This window comes from Abrus precatorius, unplaced genomic scaffold (assembly GCF_003935025.1).
Source record: "Abrus precatorius isolate BTA unplaced genomic scaffold, Abrus_2018 Scaffold10, whole genome shotgun sequence".
NCBI lineage: Eukaryota > Viridiplantae > Streptophyta > Magnoliopsida > Fabales > Fabaceae > Abrus > Abrus precatorius.
Window position 1 is genome coordinate 28545946 of NW_020874292.1, and position 26268 is coordinate 28572213.

Below are 26268 nucleotides of genomic sequence, written 5' to 3' on the forward strand. Positions count from 1 at the left end.
CTTTTTCTTTCTTTTATTGTGGCAAGATAAATACACCCTTAAGTGGTAATGGACATTAGAGGACAATCTAATCCAGTTTTCAATGTGTTTTCAAGTAAGACTTTGTCCCTATCAGGAAAAAGAAGGGGGGAGGGGGGAGGAAATGTTGCATGATGTTTATAGAATATTTTTGAGGGTATTAGGTAACTTCTTCAGTTTTCGTTTAGATGCTGAAATCAAAATATACGCAAGGGACAGATTTTCATGACTTTTTCAATCTAACACCCCAACTTCTATTTGTATGTGGCGTATACCTCAGCAAAATGTGACAAGTAGTTGCTTTCAACAAGTCAAGAAGCTCTTACACTCAACTTCACCCAATGGATTGATTCATGAACTGGCAAGAGACCCTTACTCTTAATATGGAGGTTGGACTCTGGTATAGAATGTATTTGGATAAACATTTTATTAAGCAATAAGCTTATCACATAAGAGCAAATATCACAAGTTTCATCACAAAGTATGCTTTTTTTTGTCAACATAATCAAGTATGTTGACTGAAAAGCTATAAGCTCAAATAAAGTCTACATAAGCTTTTCTAATCACTCTCATAATGTTCAGGGTTAAGAAAATACGAGTAAACTATATTTCATTCTTCAAGTGCTTAATTATATTATTTTCCTTTTTAATTTCGAAAATTATACTTTCGTCTTTTGAGAGATACCTTTTGTTTTATACTTTAATCTATCTTAATGTAAAGAAATTTCTTGATGGTATTCAATATTATAAACATGTCTTTACGATCATATTCCTCTTTCTCTATAATTTCTAGTTTTACTGACATTTAATGCTTGACACTTCACTATTCTTCAATGGTTCTTTCAAATTAAAATGGACTAAAATTTAGTACATATAAATACTTTAAGAGATGGTGTAATTTATTTTAAAAAGTGGTTGCAAAATAAGGTACAAGCACGCAGCAGAAAAGGATTAAATTTCCAAAATCACAAGTTAGATGTCAAATTTAGTAAAATGACATTTAATGATTTTTATTAAAAATATATTAATTTTTAATATTCTTATAAGATTAATTAAGTCCACAAAACTTTATATATAATTAATACTTTATTGCTCAATATTTTATTATTATTAGATTATATATTTATGAGTATCCAAATTGTATATATATATATATAATCATTGTAATAATATCACAGAAATTAATGATCAGATAATTAAAATTATTTTTTAATAAAAGATATTAATTGTATTATTTTACCGATTTTCTTGTCATTTAATAATTTATTTTAGACACATTTTCCTTTCAATAGCTCGATGAAGTTAGAAAATAACAATAAAAATGAATGAAATAAAATGTGACTCGTTTTTTTATTATTTTTTCTTAAAATTATTTTAGAGTTGGTAGTTCTGATGGGTCATCCTTTTATATTATAAATTATATTTAATATATTTTTAAATTAAAATAATTCGATAACAACATAATTATGTAGAGTCGCATTTTCTTTAAAAAGGTAAATACTTCATTTTGTTTCAAGTTTGAATAAGTTGGAGTAGAACATTATTATTATTATTATTATTATTATTATTATTATTGGAGGTTTAAGGTTCCATCCCTTTAAGGTTTATATCATTTTCTTTTCCCTGAAAAAATGAAATGATGCATCCATCTAAACTTGGTAGCAACAAATGTGGGTCATCTTTCATAATGCCTTAAGGCAAAATCCCCTAACCTTAGTGCATCAAACTTTATGACAAAGACAACTTATGATAAGTCGGCAAAGGCAGTGAACTTGTGAAAGTGCCATCACATTGTTTGATGCATAAATTTGAACACCATGATTAGGAGGAAAGAACTCATGTTATAATCAGATTTAATGGGTTCAGACATTCTCAATTTTGACTTAATTTCAATCTAACTATATAATACAAGAATTTCAGAATAGAGATAATTGTAGCATGATCTCTTTTTATTTTTATTTTTATCAATTAACCTTTTTTTACTTTCATTTTCCTTATCAACATTATTTTTTTATGAAATAAAATTATGAAATGTATTAGCTATTTTTTAAAATTAAATTTCAAAAATTATTCTCGAAAATTAATTTTTTGAAATGATAGTGGGAAAAAAGAAGAAAGAAAGACTCACTAATGATAAAACAAATAAAAATGATATAAACGACTTATTCTGCAATTAATTCTATATAAGATCATGGGGATTTTCTAAACTTAACATATAGCCATTAACCTTCGAAAACTAAGTTTTGATCCTATTTCCTCATTCTTTTTTTTTTCTTCTGGAAATTACATTATTATATGAAACTAGCAGGGGAGAAGAAGAATCTCCATTTGAAGTATACCATAAATATCAATTAAAAAGATAATTTTTTAAATCATTTTTCATTTTCTAAAGTTTGTTTTTCTTTTTATAACTTCTTGATGCCCATGATCCTCCAATTTCTTGCTTCCTTAATAGATTAATGAGGATGTAAAAATCATGCAAATTTTATTACTAAAAGAATAACTTCAAAGAACAAGACATCAACAAACGAATCTACACATTTAAAATTAAAAGGCACAAAATAGTCATAAAATTTCTATTTAGTGTTTTGTCTTTTACGACAGAGTTTGCTAAAAGTTAAAATATAATGTTTAATTTATATGATTACGATTATGATAAAACGTATCATAATGAGATTTTTTTTTGCAGGTCATAATAAGACATTTTTAATCAGCAACCTTCTAAATTAAAATGATATACATTAAAAAAAATGATATTTCTAACACCAAGTGCAACGCAAGCACTTATATTTTCTTATAAAACTAAATTATTTCATTTGCTAATTGAACAAAAAGGGAATACGATACCATAAACTAAAACAAAAACTACATAACGAGTCTACATCTCTATCCTTAAAGATAAAATATGGATAATATTAGGAGATGGCACATTGAAATAAAAAATTAATATAATCGTAAGATACAACCCACTTAACAAAATTGAGTTTTACGCAAATGTGAATCAAGATATAAGCCAAATTCTAGTTTAAAATAATTTCAGGCTTAAATGTGCATAAAAATTAAAAATCGATGAAAAAAATTATTAATGTAATATGATTATTGATTATTGATTATTAATTCATCTTACATATAATTTATATAATAAATTGAATATTTATTATTATTATTATTATTATTATTATTATTATTATTATTATTATTATTATTATAATATTCCTCTCGTTATCATTCCCCATTTTATTTTTCCACCATCTTTGCAGTGCCATGATGCCTGCCATTATCATTGCTCAAAAATTTGGATCCTTTGGTAGCGATATGCTAAATTGGAGGATGCAAAAACGTAAATTGTTGATTAAACCTTCTTTTTACACGAATTCTCTCTAACACTCGTCCAATTCTGGTCATAGCAGAAGAGAGGAGACCAGGACAAGCAAAGAGAAACACAGAAGAAGAGAGAAAGAGGTTTGTGTTTTAAACCGACCATTTTATTTTATTTTATTTTTAATTTTTCTGGGATTACTAAACTGGTACGAGGAAACACAGAACAAAGTACCAAGTAGCAGTGGAAGAGGAGGCACCAAAATCAATTTTAGATCTCGAATTCAGCATCAACCCGGATCCAATCTGATTGTTTCTTGATTTCAAGTTTGGATTTTTTCCCTTCCCACAATCAAATTTTTGGTCAAAGTATATGGCTTCTCCTGGGAATCCAAATCAACAGCAGCAACAACAACATTCACAAACAACCCATTTTGATTTGCAGAAGCTTTTTAAGGCAACAACAGCAGCAGCAACAACAACATCATCATCATCACCATCACCCACTATACCTAATCCCTTACCTTCTTCAAATTTGAACTCTTCTCCATCATTCCCTGCTCCTTCTCCTTCAACACCCCCTCCTTCTTCCTACCCTACCCCTTCTTCTTCATACCCTCCACCCACTGGCACATACCCTTATCATCATCCTCACTTTCTTCCTTATCCAACCCTTCACCACCATCAACAACAACAAGAACACCCTCTTATCCTCCACCACCTTCCTCAAATGCATGCTCCACAAAGATCCCCCATTTTTCAAGCCCCTTCTCCTTCTCCATCCTCACCTCACCTTCCTTCATCACCAAATCCAACCAATACCACATCTGGTGCACGCCTAATGGCCTTGTTGGGCACCCAAAACCCTCCTTCCAATCAAGATTCATCGGTTGTGTATTCATCTTCTTCAACATCATCGCCATCACCTGTGGTTTCTGATTTTTCAATGCCAAGTAACCCTGCAGTGTTGCCCCCCACACTATCCTCAGCTTCTCCTGTGAATCTGGCAAGTCCTCAGTCCACACCAACAAGGATGCTGAGCAGCAAGCTCCCAAAGGGACGCCATTTGATGGGAGAGCATGTTGTTTATGACATTGATGTTAGGATGCCAGGGGAGATGCAGCCTCAGCTTGAAGTCACTCCAATCACCAAGTATGCCTCTGATCCTGGCCTTGTCCTTGGCCGCCAAATTGCAGTCAATAGATCTTACATATGCTATGGACTTAAACTCGGCGCCATCAGGGTCCTTAATATCAATACTGCATTAAGATATTTGCTTCGAGGTCATACACAGGTGGGTTGTGTTGCAGTTACTTATGGTCTGAACGTGAATGCATGTTAATTTGTATGCTTTTGTAATGATTAGAGTGTAGTAGTTAAGGAGTTGAATCTTTTTTTTTTTTTTTCTGCATAAGACCTTTTTGCTTAGTCAAATATGGATACTTGGTGCTAGAATGATTGATGCATTGGCTCCATGATTGAGGGTGGGCACCTGATATCCATGAGGGTTCACTCACCCCGGTTACAGCATTCCCTTCTATTGAGCCAAAAATTTCAATTTTTGCTAATATTTCACGTGTTTCTATTTATGGTTCCTATGGAGCTACATTGCAACAAATCTTCTGTTTCTGCAGCATTGCTTCTATGATTTTAGGAGCACTGGCCGCCATGGCCCAAATGAAAGTCGAAAGACCTGTAGCTCATAGTTCAATTGGACATGTAGGTTATATTCGTACTGGTTGGCATTTTCCATTAACAACCTATAACGCTAGTCACTAGTCCCATTAACAACCTATAACGCTAGTCAAAACAAGCATTGCATGTACGTGGTTGGCATTTTCCATTAACATTGTATTGGCTTGATGTGTTTTGGCACCCTGGTGCCTTAGACAATATGACAGGGTTAATATGAAGTTGAGTTTCATATGATGAAGACGTACTCTTTTGCACTAATCACTGCTTACATACAAACTGCCGTTGTTGTCTGTTGCCATGAGACAGAAAAGGCATGCAAATTTATCTTTTCCCCAAATTCACAAGGAATTTGCACCTAGGAAATGCTTAAGACTTAGGTTCACACGAATCAGTCTCTTGATTTAACTTTTTCATGCTAAGGTTAGATAGTTGCTTGTGAGAAAGGTAAGATAGTGATTGCATGAGTCTTTATTTTATTAGTATCTCAGAAAGTTTGTCAGAGTTATTTCTCTGTTCTTTCTGTTAATGGTTTGGATTATGTACTTAATTGGTTTTAAGCTCCTAAAATTTTAGTGTAACTTATAACTCCTTTCTTTAACCACCGTATGAGTGATCTTGACAACTGTTTTCATGGTTGATCAAATTCTTATAATTGCAACTTTTCTTGTACATGCAATGCTTGTTTTGCCTATTATAACTAGTTTGCTGTTGCTACACACATTTGAGATGTGATTTTTTCCCCTTTTATTTTATTTCCAATCTATACCCCCTCCAATTTATGGATATTGACTTCTTTTGTAGAGAGTAACAGACATGGCTTTCTTTGCTGAGGATCTTCACCTGTTGGCCAGGTAAATATCCCTTTTCTGTTTCTTCTTTGTCCTTTACTTTTGGAAATAATATGTTTATTAAATACTTTCCCCCTTGAATATGCTTTGTATACACAGTGCTAGCACTGATGGAAGAATTTTTATATGGAAAATAAATGAGGGCCCTGATGAGGAAGATAAACCTCAAATCACTGGAAAAGTTATCCTAGCCATTCAAATATTAGGAGAGAGTGAGTCAGTTCATCCACGAGTATGCTGGCATCCCCACAAACCAGTAATGGAGACTTAAAAATTTTGGTCCTTAAGTTTATTATCTTCCAATTGATGTTAACTCCTTTAAAATTTTAGCTTATAAGTTGGAATTTGACTAACAGGAAATTTTAATGGTTGCTATTGGAAATCGTATCCTCAAAATTGACACTATGAAAGCTGGAAAAGGTGAAACTTTTTCTGCAGAGGAGCCTCTCAAATGTTCTGTTGATAAGTTGATTGATGGGGTGCATCTTATTGGCAAGCATGACAACAATGTGACTGAATTGTCAATGTGCCAATGGATGAAGAGTCGATTAGCTTCAGCATCAGCTGATGGCACGGTCTGCATTTGACACTCTCTCCTTGCCTTGTTCTGTGGCTTCCTTCATTTTGTCATCCAATTTTACAGCAGTGGAATCTATGAAAAGTTTATTTTTAGTCTTGAATTCCCTTGTTTTAGATAGGGTGGGGGAGGAGATGCTGAATGGTTCATGTTATTGTATTACATGTTGGAGTTGACAATATGAAGAAAAACATTTATAATCCTTCTTCTTATTTGCACTTCTAAATGATTAGTTTTTTTCAACAGGTAAAGATATGGGAAGAACGTAAGTCAACACCACTTGCTGTTTTAAGACCACATGATGGTAAACCTGTTAATTCTGTGACATTCTTGACTGCTCCTCACCGCCCTGATCACATTGTCCTTATCACAACGGTATATGCTCTCATTCTTTCCCATTTTGTTATGCAGCTTGACTGTTAGTCATGTCTGCTCAAAGTGGTATCTAGGCATCTCTTGCATTTTTCATCAGCTAATTTTTTATATATATATTTCCTTACTGCAGGGGCCACTAAATCAGGAAGTGAAGATATGGGTCTCCGATAATGAGGAAGGCTGGCTATTGCCTAGTGATTCTGAGTCATGGAATTGTATTCAGACTTTGGATATAAGAAGTTCTTCTGAAGCCAACCCTGAGGATGCATTCTTTAATCAAGTTGTAGCATTGCCCCGTGCTGGTTTGTTTCTGCTAGCAAATGCCAAGAAAAATACAATATATGCTGTGCACATAGAGTATGGACCCAATCCAACTGCTACCCGCATGGATTACATTGCTGAGTTCATAGTCACAATGCCTATATTAAGTCTTACCGGAACTAGTGATAGTTTACCTGATGGAGAGCATATTGTACAGATATATTGTGTCCAAACACAAGCTATTCAACAGTATGGACTCAATTTGTCACAATGTTTACCTCCACCCCTGGACAATGTTGAACTTGAGAAAACAGATTCCAATCTATCTCGTGCCTTTGATGCTTTGGATGGATCTACTAATTTGGAAACTGGAAATATGGCACAACTACAACCTAGCAGTTCTGAAAGTACTCCAATTGTGAGCCCTGCTGTAAACTTGCCTTCAGATATTTCTGGTCTGCCTGAGGCTTCTGTATCTTCCATTTCAGATACAGAGACCAAGCCAAATGAATTACCTTCTCGTAATGGTTTTGAACATATCCACACTGCTCCACCTCCACTTCCTTTGAGTCCAAGATTGTCCCAGAAGTTATCTGGTTTCAAAAATTCATCAAATAATTTAGAGACTAGTTCAATGACCGCTGATCACAGCAGTGAGCAGGCGAATCTTGATTCTTCAGAACAAAGGAGAATGGAGTCTGAAAAAGATAATATAGCAGATGTGCCTGCATCAGGTGACAATTTGCGAAAGGATGATAAAATTGTACAAAATGATGTTTCTGTGGTTTCTAATGCCCCTACTACATTTAAACACCCAACCCATTTGGTAACTCCATCCGAGATATTCTCCAAAACTGCTCTATCTTCTGACAATTCCCATACTTCTCAAGGTATGAATGTTCAAGATGTGGCTGCCCATAGCAATGCAGAAAACTTTGAAGTAGAGGTTAAAGTTGTAGGTGAGACAGGTTCTAATCAAGAAAAAACTGACTATGAAAGAGAGAGAGACTCACACACCAATGTTGCCGAGAGGAAAGAGAAGTTATTCTATTCTCAGGCCTCTGATCTGGACATTCAGATGGCTAGAGAAACCTACAATATTGAGGGAGTTCGTCAGGCTGATAATACTAAGACTATTGATGCACCTGATCAAAGTTGTAGCTCTGTTGAGGAAGAAGCTCAAGACACGAGTAAGGATGTACCTACAAGCATCAGTGAATCAGAAACTGTGGCTGTTGCTGTGCAGTCTCCAGCACCTGCTGTGAAAGGTAAAAGACAAAAAGGAAAAAATTCTCAAGTGTCTGGTGCATCTTCCTCTTCTCCCAGTCCTTTTAACTCAACAGATTCATCAAATGATCAAGGTGGCAATTCAGGAGGCACATCCATGGAGGCTGCTTTACCACAGTTATCTGCTATGCAGGAAATGATGGGCCAGGTTACTAATTTGCATTTGAACTGTACTTTTATTTTGGTGGCTTCACTGAACACTCTGCATGCATTGCATGTATTTTAATATTACACATAATATTCTTAGTGATGTTTCATCTGACTTGGTTGTTCTGTTTGTAATGTTGTGTGTAGTGTAATATGGATTGAGCATGCTACAAGTGGAGCATAGCCAAATATTATCTAGATTAATAGTTTTCTCCCATTGTAACCTCATCGTCAAACAGATTTTTATTAACTATCTTTATCATGTTATAATTTGGAACTGAAGTTTTTTTTCTGTCGCACTCTATGGATATTTCTTAGGCAATTAGGCATGTAGTTGAGTTTCAATGTGTAGCATCTTTTTGGGCATAATGATACTTTGCGTCATAAACAGCTTGAAAATGGAAAATACATGTCATTTAGCGAGTCTAATCTGTTGCTTCCATTTCGTTCTTATATATCTCTCTATGCTTTATGCATTCTGATTATTCTGAAAGATTGGTTGGCAATACATTCACTGTATTTATCTGCACCATGGTTTTATGATTACATTATATAATAGTAGCATGAGGTGGCTATTATTTTTGAACTGCTGGATCTTGTAAATATTCCGCTCTTATTTTCACCCATCCAAAATAACACTTACAGAAACCATAGCTTTCCTAGGAAGGCATGTTTTCATGTCTTTGATATGGTTTTGCCTCTTTTATGTGCTCATGTCACTCAATGAGCTATTTTTAGATTTTTTTTATTTTTTTTTGTTTCTTAATCTCTTTCATTTCCTATTTTACAGTTATTAAGCATGCAGAAGGAAATGCAAAAGCAGATGAATGGGATGGTTTCTGTTCCAGTTACCAAGGAAGGCAAAAGATTAGAAGGATCCTTGGGTAGAAACATGGAGAAAGTTGTCAAGGCTCACAGTGATGCTTTGTGGGCTCGCTTACAAGAAGAAAATGCAAAGCAAGAGAAGTTAGAGCGAGATCGTATGCAGCAAATAACTAATTTGATCTCCAATTATGTAAACAAGGACATGGCATCTCTATTGGAGAAAATCATTAAGAAGGAAATATCTTCAATTGGAACAACCATTACTCGTTCAATTAGCCAAATTATAGAGAAAACAATATCATCAAGTGTTACAGAGTCATTCCAGGTTTGTATTAATTTCAACATTTGAAAGTGCTACTGGTCAAACAGAGTAAAAATGTATTACTGGTTAGATTAGCTTAGTTCCCTGAAAATTTGGTTGGGAAAATCCCTTTTTGGATTGGCACCATTTACATGACAATTTGCAGTCTTTCAGAGACTACTTTATAAAAAATAATTGGCTGTCATGCCAATTGGCAAACGAAAATGTTATATATCATAAATCTTTCATCTACTTGTATTTTCCTCCCCTATCCTATATGGTGAATTGCTGCTTCATTTTTTTCCTCACTGGTAAACTGACATTTTCTGCTTGAATATGTCTCACTGAAGTTATGCTATAAATTTTGCAGAAGGGGGTGGGAGACAAGGCATTGAATCAACTAGAAAAATCAGTTAGTTCTAAACTTGAAGCTACAGTGTCTAGGCAGATACAAGCACAATTTCAAACCTCCGGCAAGCAAGCTCTTCAGGTAAGCAGCTTATGGTCAACATTAACTATATTTTTTAGAAGTATTCCTTGCTTTCTTGTAGTCAAATGTGATAAATTTCTTATGTAATATTTGAAAGCAAAGTCTGCCTGAACCTTGGTGATTCCTACCAGCTGTTGCTTAGATATGTCTGTATGCAATTTTAGATTGAACATGACTTCAACTGGACCATTTCTCTACTCTGGCTTTGCTGGTGCTGCTCTGTTTTGTTCATAACAAGTTTACCACCTGTCCATCTTTGTTTGTCCCTTCAAACAACTTGAAAATTATGGGTTCTAGCATTTTATAATTTGCTAGAGGCTTCAGTTTACTAGCTATTTTAAGATTACTGAATCCTTAATAGGTTTTAACCCAGATTTAATGTATTTTTTGTTTCTTGGTAATGTTCAATCATGCTTCCTTAAGATGTAATTATTTGAAACCCGTTTCTCAGAGTCTGCATTTTTATGTGTCTCTGAAATTCTTCATTTTAGGTATCTATTATTCTTGCAATATCTTATTTTGCATGGTAGTGCAATTCACGTTAGCTTCATATTTTGATTTAAAATAAAAAAAGTTAACTTCATCCTTTGGATTTGTTTTGATGTTTACTTTTAAAACAGTATGGAATTTGGTTAATCATTTCTTATGCTGTTGTTTGTACTTTGTAGGAAGCACTTAGGACTAGTTTGGAAGCCTCAATCATTCCTGCATTTGAGATGTCCTGCAAAGCAATGTTTGAGCAAATTGATGTAGCATTTCAGAATGGACTTGTGAAGCACGCAACTGCTATTCAACAGCAGTATGATTCTACTCATTCTCCACTGGCCATGACTTTGAGGGTATGCATAAAATGCTTATTTCAATAACAGAAATTATAATTTATGACTTTTACCTTATAAGGTTATTTTTCCTGCCATAAGATAGTTTGTTTGCCTTTCTATCACTGTAGACTTTATTGTTTTTGTTTCCTTGGTTAGCAAGGATATTGTTACACTTCTGTTATAAGTTATGTGGCACTACTCAAATGCAATTTAGATAGTTTTTGTGATATTTGAAAAGTGTATAATTCTTAGATTGATGTATTGGTAAGATTTCTATTCATTTTGTGAAAAAGAATTTAAAGCAGTAATTTGGAATAGATGATCTATCCGAATAAACATTTTTTTTTACCAACAAAATTATTATTTTGGAACCTTGAAGGCTTTGTTTGAGAGTTTGGAGGGAGAAGGAAAAAGGGTTTGAAGGGTAATGGAGGAGAAGAGAAGGGATGTGAGGGAGGAGGACGGCTAACAAAAACTCTCTAATTTGGAGGAATTTAAAAAATGAGTTTATGGAAGATTTTGGAGGGTTTATAAAAGCTTCCCTTTCCTCCCTTAAATTAACTCTCAAAGTCTAAGCTCTATTTCATTTCTCAGCAGCCATTACAAGGAAAGAAGTCCATTTACTTTATATATGCATACATGTCTACAAGATACTGGAAACTGGTCTCCTTATTGAGAGTGAAAAGTTAATTTATGAACTAAGATTCAATAATATAGTGGACCATCCCCTCACCACTACTGTGCGCTGAATATATTACTTGCCTTTTCTCTCTTTAACTTAATCTTGATGTCTTGAATGTCTGATTTATCATGTTTGATCACTCAATATGTAGTGTTATGATTTAACAGGATACAATTAATTCAGCATCATCAATCACTCAAACTTTGAGTGGACAATTGGCCGATGGCCAACGTAAACTGTTAGCAATCGCAGCTAACTCCAATGTAGCTTCAGATCCATTTGTGGCACAAATCAACAATGGCTTGCATGAGATGGTATGTTTGTTTGTCATGCCCTCCCCTTGCTATTTTTGACGAGTGTTCTTGATAATTCATACTGTGAGATTACTTGCACTTTGACAGACTGAGGATCCTACCAAAGAATTATCAAGGTTGATAAGTGAGGGAAAATTTGAAGAAGCATTTACTGGAGCCCTTCATAGAAGTGATGTTTCGCTAGTTTCTTGGTTATGTTCTCAGGTATGTTAGTCATTTCTTTCTTGTGTTGACTCGAGTCACTATTCAGAATTACAATTTGTTGGGGATTGTGCTTACAAAGAACTAGTCAAAATGAAACAAAACACAAAATGATAGTGAAAGGGGAGTTTTTGTTTTGCAGAAAAAAAAATTATAGATAGTGGAAACCTGATTCTGTAAATTGAGCAAATATTGAGTTATTCTGGAAAATGTTACTTACAGACTTTTTTTCCCAGGGTAAAATTGTAAATTCCTAAGTGTTTTTACTAAGGATAATATGTACGCAATTTTAAATGTGAAATTCAATTGCAGTTCTTATAATTTGGATCCAACTTTGTGTCTAACTTAAAGAGAGTTAGCGTTGGCATAACGTTAAGGTTACTGCCTGATGACCTAAAGGTAGGTTCAAATCTTGGAATCAGTCCCTCTGCTTGTGAGGATAAGACTGCATATATTTGTTTTCCCCAGACTCCACTAGGTGAGAGTGAGAGTCTCGGCTTGAGCTTCCCTTTTCTATATTATAAACCCACTCTAGTCACCCTAATTATTCCAAGCTTTATTAAGTCAGACCTCCACATATTGATATTGGTTAAAGTATATATTTTGTAGTTTGCATGGTTATATTAAGATAACATCAACGACAACATATCTAACATTTAATTTCACACCCCTTCATAACCAGGTTGATTTAGCTGGTATTTTGTCAATGGTGCCGCTGCCATTAACCCAAGGAGTACTTCTTTCTCTTCTACAGCAGTTGTCCTGTGGCATCAATACAGATACACCCAGAAAATTAGCATGGATGACAGATGTGGCTGCTGCTATAAACCCAGCAGATCCGAGGATTGCAGCACATGTGCGACGAATATTGGATCAAGTGTACCGAACACTGGGCCATCATCGGACTTTACCAACTACCTCCCCTTCGGAAGCAAGCACAATCCGCCTTCTCATGCATGTCATAAACTCAGTGTTGTTGAGCTGTAAATGACTTCGTTGTAATTTATCATCTGTGTAGAAATTTTTAAGTATCAACTTTGGTTTGTATAGATATTTAGTTAGTTTGGAGGGGATGAAGTGAACTAAATGTATGTAGTTGTTTTTGGTACCACTGATTTGTGTGAAATAGTTTCACTTCTTTTTTTATGCTTTTCTAGTTTACATTTTACCATGGCCCCCTCCTCAGGTGTCTTTACTCTTAATAGAGATATTATTATCTTCACCTTGATGGAGAAGTAAAAGTGTGACATCCTCGTACTAAGTCAAAATTGTAATGAAGTAATTTCCAAGTTGCCGTTGGAGTGCAAAGAAACTCCAGGGTAGGCAGCCATTGAAGCAAGGAGTGGCTGCAACAAATACTGAATAGCCATTGCATCCTGTTATGCTGGGTAGGCCTTGTAAAAGATTTTACGCTTCTTTTACTGGGATATTTTATAGGTGGTATTGTTTTGCTGGGATATTTTATGTGGGTTGATTCTCAGGTGGCAGTTTTCAACAGAGATAGCCGTGAATGTCTGCAAATAAGCATTTATTGATAATGGTTTGGAGTCCTACGAGTTATGTAAACTTTATAGTAATATAGCTATAGTAGCAATTTTGTTGGACTAGAGGCCTCCCTCCTTAATTTCATGTAAGTCTGCTATTGTAGGGAGATTCCATACCTTTTTCCCCCTCCTCCGATCGGAAAAGTGTTCAAAATAACCGAAGAAAAATGCATGTCTATCTTTAAGGGCATGTTTTTCTTTATGGTCATTTGTCAGTGCTTTTAGAGCCACAAGCTTTTGAAAAATTACTTTTAAGGAAAAAATAGTTTTGGTCATTTGTAATAGGGAAAATCTTGTGTACAGCAAAACATTAACAGCAAAAGTTGTTTCGTTTGATTTTGAAATGTGAATGGATACAAAAAAGATATAAAAAGAAATGAAAATAACTGTATGTAGTGTAACTTATATTGTCAATAATTACTTGATGCCTAAATAATACTGTCAGGGACTGCTGTAGTGTTCTCTTATTCTGTAGTGAATTAGACATAGTTGCAAACTGTAAATGTGCTACATGACCCAAAAAAATTGTAGATGTGCTTAACTTGCTAAAGCTAGAGCACTGTAAATATTTCTAACGTTTTAATGTATAATTTGAGTGATTGGTCCCAATGAGGCGTAACGTCTATTGAATTATGACAGATTATATAAGCCATTATACGACAAAAATACAGATATCAAAAGATAACCTGCCATAATTGAAGTGCAGACTGCAAAAGCAGCTGAAACCTGTTGGTGCTTAACAAATATTAACCCCTTTGGTAAGGAAAAAAACAAGCATCAAAAGGGTTCAAACAAAAATTCGGGTGCCCTCAAATGACGCCAGCAGCTTTAGATGCCTGAAATCACCATAAAACCATGAAAATGCATAGTTTTTTGTGCACAAACACATTACCACCACCCGTGATTAGCAGTGGAGAAGTACAAAGCTTTAAAGATTTACCTGCTTCGTTATTGCCTTGATTTTTTCTTTGTAGTCTTTGCTCATCCAAAATTAGAAACGTAAAAAGAGGAGCTAACACCTATCTCACATTTCATTGCTGGTGTCATAAGATAGGACCGCAGGTGAAGGGTGAAAAGAAATGTACATGCACGTGTGCATGTGTACGTGTGATCATTGTGTGAGCTGTGTTATACGAGTTTGGAAGATACGGTTTTACCTTAAAAAAAGCGAGCGTGTGTACAAAGCTCACCATTTCTAAATCAGTTTTCTTAAGATTACGTTACCACCGATTGTTCCAAATTCAAACATAAATATATATACGTACCAAAAGTTCCAAGCTGTCTCTTGGCCTCAAGACTCAGGTATTCATCAACTACTAATTACTCTTAGGATCATCATCATCATCATGAGATAATGATTCTAAAAATCATAATTGCGGTTTCGTAAACGTTCTTTTTATGTGAATTAAAAGAGGTTGTTCACTTTTATATATAAGGTATAAACAATAATTTGCGATCATGTATGTGTCCCAAGTTTTGTCTTCCTTTGTTTATTAATATTTTGATCTTAGTAGTGCAACTTTTGGATGTGTTTTTGTGTTTGATAATTTAGAAGTGTGTTAATAGGGTATTGGATGTATACGAGTTGATAACATTGTGAATCTTCCATTGACAGAAACGATATCTGGGTGTTTGAAAATGGAGAAGGAGAAGAATAAGAGAGCAAGAGAAGATGGTGAAGTTGAGATTGAATCTTCCTTTGAGAAAAACAACAATGCAAAGAAGAGGGATATCCATGGCATAAGCTTCACGAAGGAGAAGAAGGAAGTGGAAGAGAAGGGTTGTTTCAAGGCATGGGATTCCAACTTGGCACTTGGAGTGTTTGATTTCCCTTGGCTAAAAGATGGTGTCATGTCCAAATCAGACGAATGTTTCTTTGATTTTGAAGAGAATTTTGTGTCATCTCTAGAACCACAAGACACTTACTTTAAAACTGCTGGTATTGATTTCTCTGAGGAACATGGATTGTGTGAGACTACAGAAGCATCAACTGTTCATGTTCCAGAAGCCAAGTTGGTGGAGGATGTGTGGCAGCCATTTGAGTGTGATGGGTTGGAGCTGGATGCAAAGGATGTAGATTGTATTTGGAGCTTTCTGCTCAATAAGCCTCTTTGAAACAACAACATTGGGTATTTTTTAAGGTTAATAGTTCCAGCCACAATCTACACCATATATGGATATGTCAACTTTTGATCAAGTGTCTACTGACCAATTCCACTCTTTCTTCTATTCCCTCTTTCTTTTCTTTCTATCCCTTCCCCTCTCTTCTGCATGGCTTTTATTTGTGTAAGCCATCACCAATTTTGCCACACTTTTCGTTTCAATGGCCAAATAAAATTGCTTGGACTTGTATATGCTGATCAATTAGAAAATGTAGTAGAAAAACATGCAACTAAAATTTATGCAAAGGGAAATGTTTGATAGATAAATTAAGGTGTAGACATCATGAGAGAGATAATAAGAAAAAAACAAGTGAGAGATGTAATATATGATATGATGTGACAAGAATTGAAAAATAAAGTAAGAGATGCCAAATGAGCAATGATCCTATTGGAACAATTGTAAATCAAAATTATTATGCAACTTTCAGAATGTATGTATTCACTACTTATTTCATTCCATTTCACCCCATAATTCCTTATAAAAAATATTAAATTTTGAACCTAAAAGGTCCATGTGGATGTATGTAACACCCACAGCGTAGCACAATCCTGAAAAATGAAATCCAATCCCATTCACCACAGTCCAAATTAAGCCTAGAAGAGATCGAGACATATGCAGTTTAGACAAAAGGGAATCTTGTGATTATGATCAATAAAGACTAGAGATTAATTTGTAGCTTTGTGGAGTTACTATCTTGAGATGAGTGTAATGTTTGACTGTATAATAGGGGTAGAAAGTTTGTCTAACATTTATAGGAATCATCAAAAACAATCTTTGCCTCCCTTTATTTCATTTGGTAGCAGTGGATTATGCCCACATGTCCACAATTTGCTTTGTTGTTTAATTATTATTATTATTTATTTACTTTTAGTGGTGGATATAAGTATGATTTGATGATTTTTTAGTTCTACAGTTAAAAGCCATTATACGTTACCTTCAAAATGATTGAGTGGGCTTGCTGTAGTTGTGACCCTTCTTATATGTATGAACAATTGACCCATCTGAAAACTTGCTCCTCTTAAATGGAATCATTACTTAGATGTTTGGAAAATGAAAGTCATAAATGTATGGATACGCTCCTTATTTGAAACAAAGATATACTTTTGATCTACCTAGTAATTTTTTGTTTTGTTTTTCTTTTATCAAGGGTAAGAGACACAGGACATGAATTAAGATAAAGAATGGGCACAATGGTTTAAAAGAATAGTCTAACATCATTATTTAATGGAAAGCTACAGATCGTCACTTTAGGAGAAAGTATTCCATATATATAATATGCTAACTTCTACGGTGATGATGTTACTATATATGCACACTTTCAATCTCACAACTCTTTAAAAAAAATTTGCTAGTAAACGGTAGTTAGACAAATCTCAAATGGCAACAAGGGAAAGGTTTGAATAGAAATTTCACTTTTAATGTCAAATAAATAAATTGAAGTTGTTGAGAATTATTGAATAAATAAATGCATAAAGCAAAACCAAAACAATTCAAGAAACACAAAACAACATATATTTGATAGACTCTTTGCATGACTATATCCTATGGAGGTTGGTTCCATACCCCTATTCTTAGAAAATGCATCACAAATACAAAACTCAAAATGTAAAAAACAATGCATTAATAATTGAAAATTGTTACTTTGCACTTTGGTGGATAGTTGCAACATTTGATTGTGCCGACACTTTGGTTTCTATTATTATTATTATATCTCTAAAGTTGTATAACAACCAGTGATGTTATAATTTGTGGTATTCAGAGTATGGGAACAATTGAAATGTAAAAAAATCTGCATAAACAAAGCCACATGAAGTGGGTTTATAAAATAATCTCCAACTCTTTCCTAACACTAACGAAAAATTTTTAAATGATTTGAAACTAAGTGTCAGTGTTATATGTAAATTTGAGTGAGTATTATATATTTTTTTTAAAATTAACAGTTATAATTTTTTTAATATCTTAAAAATAAAGAGTATTAACGTTTTTTAAACTAAGAATTAATTTTATTATTTGTTAATATAAAATTAATAATCAAAATTATTCTACGTATAAAATAAATTAATTTTTCTTAGTTACAAAGAGTACTTTAAATGTCAAATTTTCTCAATTACAAGGAGTCCAATAGATTTTACCTTGAAATTATGGTAATTTTAACCAATTATTATTTAAAATATAAATAATGTTAATATATAAAATTTTATTATTGATACTATAATTCTGTAATAAATTGTATGAAAAAAAAAGAATTTTGTCGTATTTTATCATTAAAATACAGAATGGTTGAATATATAGTAAATATGATAACTACATGAATTTGTTGTATTTATTTTTCCATCTTCAATGCTTCTGATCACAAGAATTTAGGACCACTGCGAAAACGTTGAACTACCCACAATAATATTTTACTCAAAATAATCATGAAAACAGTTGGTGAAACACATAATTGTTGATAGTGTACTGCTATATGATCAAGATGACAAATTAGTACCATTCCATGCTTAATAGTCTAACCCAACCTTTTGATTAAGAAATTGCTAAAAAAAATTTGATTAAGAAACAGTGAATGAAATAGCGCACAAACAGAAAAAAGAAGCAAACATCATTGGCTACAGCTGCACGTTACTTATTTAGGTACAAGTTATAAAATTTATCTTATTTATGTTAAAAAATTTAATAAATCTCAAAATTAGATACTATTAAAATATAACTTCACACTAATAAAATAAGATAATATTAATCGAGTTTTAAACAAAGATGAATAAATAAATAGCAGATAAAGAAGCGGCAATCACGCGCGTCAGCCAAGCGACTTTCCTTCACATGGTGAACAACTAGACGCGTTTAAATAAATTTATCATTATTATTACCTTAATTAATCAATCATAAAATTCATAATTAACCTTACAAATTAATTCCAATTTCAATCACTTATATGCTCTCTTATTATTAAATGATTATATAAATACACGCAATTCTATTAATTAAAGATTTATTAACAAGATCTTCTTGATCCCTTCTTGTTTGTTTAACTCAGTAAGCTAATTACAATTACATTCCATTAATAAGAAAGTTGCCGTTTGCAAATAGTGACACACCAAAGTGACGCAGAGAAGCAAAGACTCATTCTTTTTCGTTCCTTCTCTCTCTTCCTCTATTCTCGTTCCTTGTTTGGTTCTTCCTTCTATAATCACAAACGTTCTTCTTCTTTTAACGTAACTGCTTCAGATTCCCTCTACCTTCAGATTCCAACATACCCACAAGGACAAGAGAAAGTGGGTCTTATTTTCTTCTCGCAAAGTTTCCTTCTTGGCTGCAATTTCTTCGCTTTGTGTCCTCTGAGGCACAAGCACAATCTCGTGCCTTTTTCTTTGCAATAGAAAATGGTGGCGGTGAGAAACATTGTGCTGTCGTTGCTTTGCATTACTGTTGTGGCTCCTATTGTGCTCTACACTGATCGCCTTGGCACATTTGAATCTTCCTCCAGTGAGTTTCTCTTACTTTTCTTCCTTTAAATTTCTTTGCTTTGGATTTTTGTGATGATTTTGGTTACTTTTGGTTGGTTTTTAATTGCATTCTGCAGGCAAGCAAGAGTTTATCGAAGATGTCACTGCTTTTGTAAGTGGTGATTCACTTGAAAGATTATTCAGTTTTGTAGTGAGAGAGTGTGGATGTGTGAGTGAGTGAGAGAGAGAGAGATCTTTGAGTTTCTGAATCTTCTTTTGCTATGTTGTGTCAGGCTTTTAGTGCAGCAGACTCTGGCCACTTGAATCTGCTACCACAAGTATAGTTCCCTTCTTTTCTTTTCTCATTTTTTTTCTAACTCTTTTTTAGGTTGATGTATCTTAGCGTTGAATCTGTCATGATTTGTTGTTTATTGCTGAAATCTCTCGTTTTGTAAATAGGAAACTTCAACAGCTATTAAAGAACCTATTGGAATTGTGTATACCGAGGACGACTCAACTAACAGAAAGAATTTGCCTCAAGGTATTTTGTTTGGTATTTCTCTGTTGTTCAGTAAGATTTTGGGTCTTTCTGCATCGTCTTTTCTGGGTCCTGCATTTTTTATCTAATCTCTTTGTCTCGTTGACCTAGACTTATTGTTAGTGAAATCAAGAGAGCATGTGTCTGCCAGGGTATTGTCAACCACAACTGAGGAAGATCAAAATAGAAAGGAGAACCCCATCAAACTGGTGACTGATGGCAGCATCTTGGAGAAATCTGTTGCAATTGGCGAAAATGTAAATGGGGAAGATGCTATTGATGTTGAAGACAGTGAGGGAAAGCTTACTAAATCAATGCATGATTCGCCTCAAATTAAGGTCGGTGATATATCCTTGATTTTAGCATCCCTTTCTTTTTTCATTTTGTATCTACTACTGCTGCGTCCTCATGTAAGTCTTATATGGCGATAGACTGATAGTTGGGTAAGAAAATTCCTTTGGGCTTCTGATCTTACTGAAAAACTATATATAATTATGTCTATGATGGGTTGTGCATCATGTATCAAATATAATATTATGCATACTCAGGGCTTCTGATGCTTGAATTTGGTCGCCTTATATGGAATTTAAAATATCAGGCAACGACACTTACGTTGCAACAAGGCTTACCCTCTACTATGTACATGAATAGCTCTTACATAATTTATTTTGAATTGCAAACAGAAATTAGTAAATTGGTAGTTTGCTAAATATGATATATAAGTTCTGCATTAATTTAAATATATATAGGTTTGTGTCTCTGTGATGTAGACATCTTAGATCAGGCTGGGTGCATTTGTGGCAAAGAACATGAAACAGATTTATGCAGGGTGCAATGCAATCTTGTTCTGTGTAGATACAGCAACATAGCCATGTTGAATGGGTGCAACAAATTAAGAGTTGTTTCAACTGCCCATTTCAATTAAGGAAAGGGAACAAATAAGTTGCTAGTATAGTCTTTCCCATCTACGCTCTTTACTACATTTTCCCAACCCTAATTTTCAGAAAATTATATTATGCTAATGAAAAACAAAAATCAATCTCAATGCGTATTGAAATTTTTTGTCTCAAATTTCATGCATCTATTTTTCAGGCTGCTGAGCAGGAGCAACAAGAAGCAACGGAAACTTCTAGCAAAATAAACAAGAAAGGACCTGTATTGTCTGAAACCAATAAGCACAATGACCAAATGCCATCTGATGCTCGGGTAAAGCAACTTAAAGATCAGCTTATCCAAGCTAAGGTTTATCTTTCCCTTCCAGTAGTAAAAAACAATCCCCATCTCACTCGGGAGCTTCGGTTACGGGTGAAAGAAGTTTCACGAACACTTGGGGATTCAAGCAAAGATTCTGATTTGCCTAAGAAGTATGTTCACCTTTAATAATGTCGTTATCTTCATGTTTTCCTGTAATGATTCTTGAATTTGAGCTATTGTCTTTTAGTTTCTCTTGCCTCTGCACATAAACATAATAAATAGCTCATTTTCTGCTCTGAGCTGCATATTTGTTCAGTCTTTTTTATATTTTTACTTATGCCAGTTCAAATGAGAGAATGAAGGCAATGGAGCAAACACTGATGAAAGGAAAGCAAGCTCAGGATGATTGTGCTGCTGTTGTGAAGAAGCTTCGGGCTATGCATCACTCAACAGAGGAGCAGCTCCATGTTCTCAAGAAGCAGACTGTGTTCTTAACACAGTTGACAGCAAAAACACTGCCCAAAGGTCTTCATTGTCTACCATTGCGCCTTACAACTGAGTATTATAACCTGAATTCTTCTCAGCAACAGTTCCCCAATCAAGAGAAGTTAGAAGACCCTCATTTATACCATTATGCCATATTTTCTGACAACATATTGGCAACATCTGTTGTTGTGAACTCAACTGTTTCCAATGCTAAGGTAAACTGTTTTCACTTTGAGAATTCTCTTGACATTTCTTTGGTTATCATGATCATTGAGAAACATCGAAGAAGTTAGCATGGCTGTACTGTGGTATAACTACACTTTGTTTATTTTGACTAAATAGAAAAACTGGTTTCTATTTTATGTTTGGCGTTTGGCCTTATTGAAGAATTAAAACAGAGAGTAAATCAACTAACTTTTCAACAACTTTGATGCAAATGGTACTTTTATTTCATATTGATGTCTCATGCTCATAATATATATTATTTTAATGGATTTGCAGGATGCCTCAAAACATGTTTTCCACATAGTTACTGACAGGCTCAATTATGCTGCAATGAAGATGTGGTTTTTGGTGAATCCACCGGGCAAGGCAACCATTCAAGTTCAAAACATTGAAAACTTTACATGGTTGAATTCAAGTTACAGTCCTGTTCTTAGACAGTTGGGTTCTCCATCTATGATAGATTATTACTTCAAGGCTCATCAAGCAACTTCTGATTCAAACCTGAAGTTTAGAAATCCGAAGTATTTATCTATCTTGAACCACCTCCGCTTCTACCTGCCTGAGATCTTTCCAAAGCTCAACAAAGTGCTGTTCTTGGATGATGATATAGTTGTGCAGAAAGATCTGACTGATCTTTGGTCAATTGATTTGAAAGGCAACGTAAATGGTGCTGTAGAAACTTGTGGAGAAAATTTTCACCGATTTGATCGCTATCTCAACTTCTCAAATCCTCTTATTGCAAAGAATTTTGACCCACATGCTTGTGGGTGGGCTTATGGTATGAATATATTTGATTTAGTGGAATGGAAGAGGCAAAACATCACAGAAGTATACCACAATTGGCAGAATCTGGTAAGTGGAGTGCTTTAGTTTACTTTTTCAGCGAGTATATCCCATATGATTGATTGTTTGTTTCTCAAATTAATCATATCTAAAATTAGTAACATAATGCATTTGGCCAGTGAAAGGCATGAATATTTTGTTTGTTGTGTTTATTTTAAGGTTATATTCATTATTCATTCATCCAATTTGCACTTACATTGCCATTAGTCTATCCTGTTTTTGAAATGTCTTGTTTCTTTCTGAGTTGAATTGTGAACTGATTTTCTTTTCTAATTAAACTGAAATACAGAATCATAATAGACAACTATGGAAGTTAGGAACACTGCCACCCGGTCTCATAACATTCTGGAAGCGCACTTTCCCACTGAATCGATCTTGGCATGTCCTGGGTCTTGGCTACAATCCCAACGTCAATCAAAAAGATATTGAGCAGTCTGCTGTTGTACACTACAATGGGAACCTAAAGCCATGGCTTGAGATAAGTATTCCCAAGTTTCGAAGTTATTGGGTAAAGTATGTTGACTACAATCATCTGTATTTGCGAGAATGCAACATCAATCAATAGTGAGGTCTTTTCAGTATGTATGATCATTGAAGTTTTCCCAGCATCAGCCAAGTTATGGTGCACCTTTTAGATCTGCAATTCCATCTGTGTAGGGCTTCTATTTTTTTAAAGCTTTACAATTCAATTTGTATACGATTTCCTGCTTTAACATCAGTATTTTTTGGACTTGCAATCCTTGATCACATACCTGCAGAGATGCTAACTGTACCTTGTAAATGAAAAATGAAGAGGCTAGTTTTGTTCCGCTCCCTTGCCTCCTTTTTCAAAATTCATTGTAGAGTAAAGTAGTATTTTTTTGCTATATGTACCAATACTTTGTGCAATTTATCAATTTTAACCCATCATTTATCATTATTTCATTCCAATTGGGTGTTAATACCCTCCATATTCAACTTTCTTACTTGTCTACAACTTAAAATCCTTGTTGCTTTATTGGACAAAAGTGGTAATGGGAAGCTTAGTGATTCCCCATGTAGATGTAACCCTAGCAACTGGAGTTAATTTTTGTTTATTGGTCCATTCATATTCTGCTTAGAGGTTTAAAGTTTGGAAAAGAAAACATAGACAAAGTTGTTCAATATAATCATAGGAGTTAGCTACACCGACAAATGTAATGGTTATGTTTGGTGGGTTGGGTAGTGCTTCTTCAATTTTTAAGTATAAGGCTGTTTATGATCTTTCTTATTTAAGTTGCAAGTGGAGTATGGTAGAGGTTAGATAATGGTTAGGAAACGTTGCTACAAATAGGGGGGGGGGGGGGGGGGGGAAGTAGTATTAGGGTAGAACCGAAAGAAAATATGGTTAAAGTGTGCATGCTTGTGACTTGATTATGAATATAAGATGGATGAATCATGTTCTTGTGCATACCACAATTTGGCATGGGCCCATAGACATACCTGTCACTCAATAGGACATGCATAGAAATGATAATGAATCAGTACAACAACTGGTAGGTTTAAAGAATCAAAGCTTCTGTGATCACACGGTGGTGGAACCCATTGTTACTTGACAAAATTGTTTTATGGACTGTGGTAACCATTGTGATCACGTGCATACACTCCTCATGAATCCGTGTTTGCATTTGCTACGGGCCTTATTGAGGAAATGATAGTGTGAATAAATTACACCAGCCCAAAATTGAACAACAAAAGTAGCAAGAAAATCATTCACAAATTGACCCCCAACAAAAAATCAATCACAAAAGATATGGACGAGAAAACCATTGAAAGGGACTTGGGAACAAAAATATTTAAATGTGAAGGATAAATCGTGGAGTTATAATAATTGATTGGAAAATCACATCCGCGTATGCACATTCAAATATTATCTTAAACAATATAAAATTAACTTACATAATCATCAGATTTTAAATATTTATTTCTGCATAATATTTAAACTTTAATTCAATTGCATTAACAATGTAAAGGATACTGGCATTTAACTATGTATTATCATATTAATAAGAATTATTAACTTTTATAATAACTATTTTAAAAATTATATTTATAATATTTTCCAATCATTAATAGTATAAATTTTTACATTAACAGTATATTAAAATTAAAATTTAATGTTTAATAACACTATTAAATATATATCAGATTACTGCTAATTCATAGATCAGATAACACAGAACTGTTTTAGGTATGGTTAGGCTTAAGTCAACTTTTTAATAGCTGCCCTCATGGCATCAGCATGAAGAGTAGAAAGCCAAGAGTTTGATGGTGCCAAATTGGTTTTTCTTTTATAGATGAAAAATGAATTCTCAACCTTTCCTGATTTAAGAAAAAATTGTTTTTATTTATTTTCAGTTTTAATTATAAAACTTTCATTTTATTATTAGTCTGTTTTAAAACTTTTAAAAATTTGTATAAGAAATATTAAAAATACCTTTTTTCTGTTTTCACTATTTTTTGTATAAATACTTCGAAACAAGAAATAAAATAAAAATAATGTGACATTTTTGTAATTAAAACTGTAAACGTAAAATAAAAACAGAAAATAATTTTTAAAACAAACAGCCCTCATGAGTGTATCTCAATTATAATTCAAGATTCAAAACTAATTCTTAATTTTAAACTAAACAAGAGCTTAATTGTTATGAAAATGGTAACTAATTTAGCTTTTTTAATTCATTCTACACTTTTTCTTTGTCTCTCTTTTCCTTTCTGGTCAATGTTCCATTGTGGCAAATTGACTCATGAGTGTAACCCAAAAAGAATGTGAAATACTCATTTCTCATGTTCAGTGAATTGCACAAGAGTAGACATCTGAATTAGAGTAAGCTTGCACACATTGCTTGGGCCATGATACAAAGTGTCGTAAGATATGGAAACAAACAATATAACTTGTACCGTTAAAAGACATTAACAAAGAAATAAACCTTTTCATACCTCAATTGCCTTTATAGAACTTCAGAAAAAAACGATATTATGTTGTTTAGAAACTGAAACGGAGTATAAATAAGTTGTTAATGACAATAATATTGAATAAAAATATTTAATGCACTTTATTAATCTTTTACACGTTTTTTTCTTACATATGTCCAATAATACACACATGTATAATAAGTTTTTATTAAAAATTATAAGACACATAAGTTTTTTTTTATTACATGTCTTTGATTACATGTTAGAAAAGCAATTTTTTAAATTATATAAAAAATAAATGTTAAATAATTTTTTCTTTAGTATAATAAGTGTTTTTTCACCATTAAGTCTATAAAAGAACATTTGTCAAGTGAATGAGTAAATAGTTTATTGTGTATGTTTCTATATCAGTAGCAGCACCACCGTATGTTGCTGCAATCTGTGATGAACACGTTTTAAAGAATCACTGTGAAAGACAAAGAATATAAGTTGTAATATAAGTATTGTTAGAACAATTAAAAATAAGTTTTATTTTAATAATTTATATAATAAAAATTAATATTAAAAATCAGCACGTCATCATTAAAAAGACACAGATTATAAGGATAAAACTCTAATTACTATTAATCATTGCTTTTAAGTTTTATCCAAGAGACAAATGAGAGCTAACTTGGGGCTTGATGACCTCAAAGCTTCAGTTTCACTTCTTCATTGATGCAAGTAATAGATTCAGATTAG

The 26268-nt window shown here is 33.6% G+C and overlaps 2 protein-coding genes across 8 annotated transcripts; both read left to right on the forward strand.

The window, feature by feature from the left end:
- Positions 1–3283: 3283 nt before the first annotated feature.
- On the forward strand, positions 3284–14101 carry LOC113867301 (enhancer of mRNA-decapping protein 4-like). 5 transcript variants are annotated; one of them, XM_027502568.1, is made up of 14 exons: positions 3284–3480; positions 3562–4630; positions 5833–5882; positions 5979–6135; positions 6236–6454; positions 6703–6831; positions 6962–8360; positions 8454–8527; positions 9317–9676; positions 10023–10142; positions 10811–10981; positions 11813–11959; positions 12047–12163; positions 12843–14101. In XM_027502568.1, exons 2-14 carry the CDS (start codon positions 3710–3712, stop codon positions 13149–13151), a joined length of 4173 nt encoding a protein of 1390 aa, XP_027358369.1. In that variant the 5' UTR covers positions 3284–3480; positions 3562–3709; the 3' UTR covers positions 13152–14101. The 5 variants fall into 5 exon arrangements, with proteins under 5 accessions (XP_027358369.1, XP_027358361.1, XP_027358352.1 ...); XM_027502560.1 differs by having other exon boundaries at positions 6962–8290; positions 8339–8527; positions 12843–13826; XM_027502551.1 differs by having other exon boundaries at positions 6962–8527; positions 10026–10142; positions 12843–14078.
- A 4857-nt stretch (positions 14102–18958) lies between these two features.
- LOC113874909 (probable galacturonosyltransferase 4) lies at positions 18959–23510 on the forward strand. 3 transcript variants are annotated; one of them, XM_027513189.1, is made up of 9 exons: positions 18959–19350; positions 19448–19482; positions 19604–19648; positions 19770–19851; positions 19960–20186; positions 20941–21212; positions 21386–21743; positions 22030–22605; positions 22886–23510. In XM_027513189.1, the coding sequence occupies exons 1-9, from the start codon at positions 19248–19250 to the stop codon at positions 23159–23161; spliced, it is 1974 nt and encodes a 657-aa protein (XP_027368990.1). In that variant the 5' UTR covers positions 18959–19247; the 3' UTR covers positions 23162–23510. The 3 variants fall into 3 exon arrangements, with proteins under 3 accessions (XP_027368990.1, XP_027368999.1, XP_027369007.1); XM_027513198.1 differs by having other exon boundaries at positions 19082–19350; positions 19770–19863; positions 19972–20186; positions 22886–23394; XM_027513206.1 differs by having other exon boundaries at positions 19082–19350; positions 22030–22581; positions 22886–23394.
- The last annotated feature ends 2758 nt before the right edge of the window (positions 23511–26268 follow it).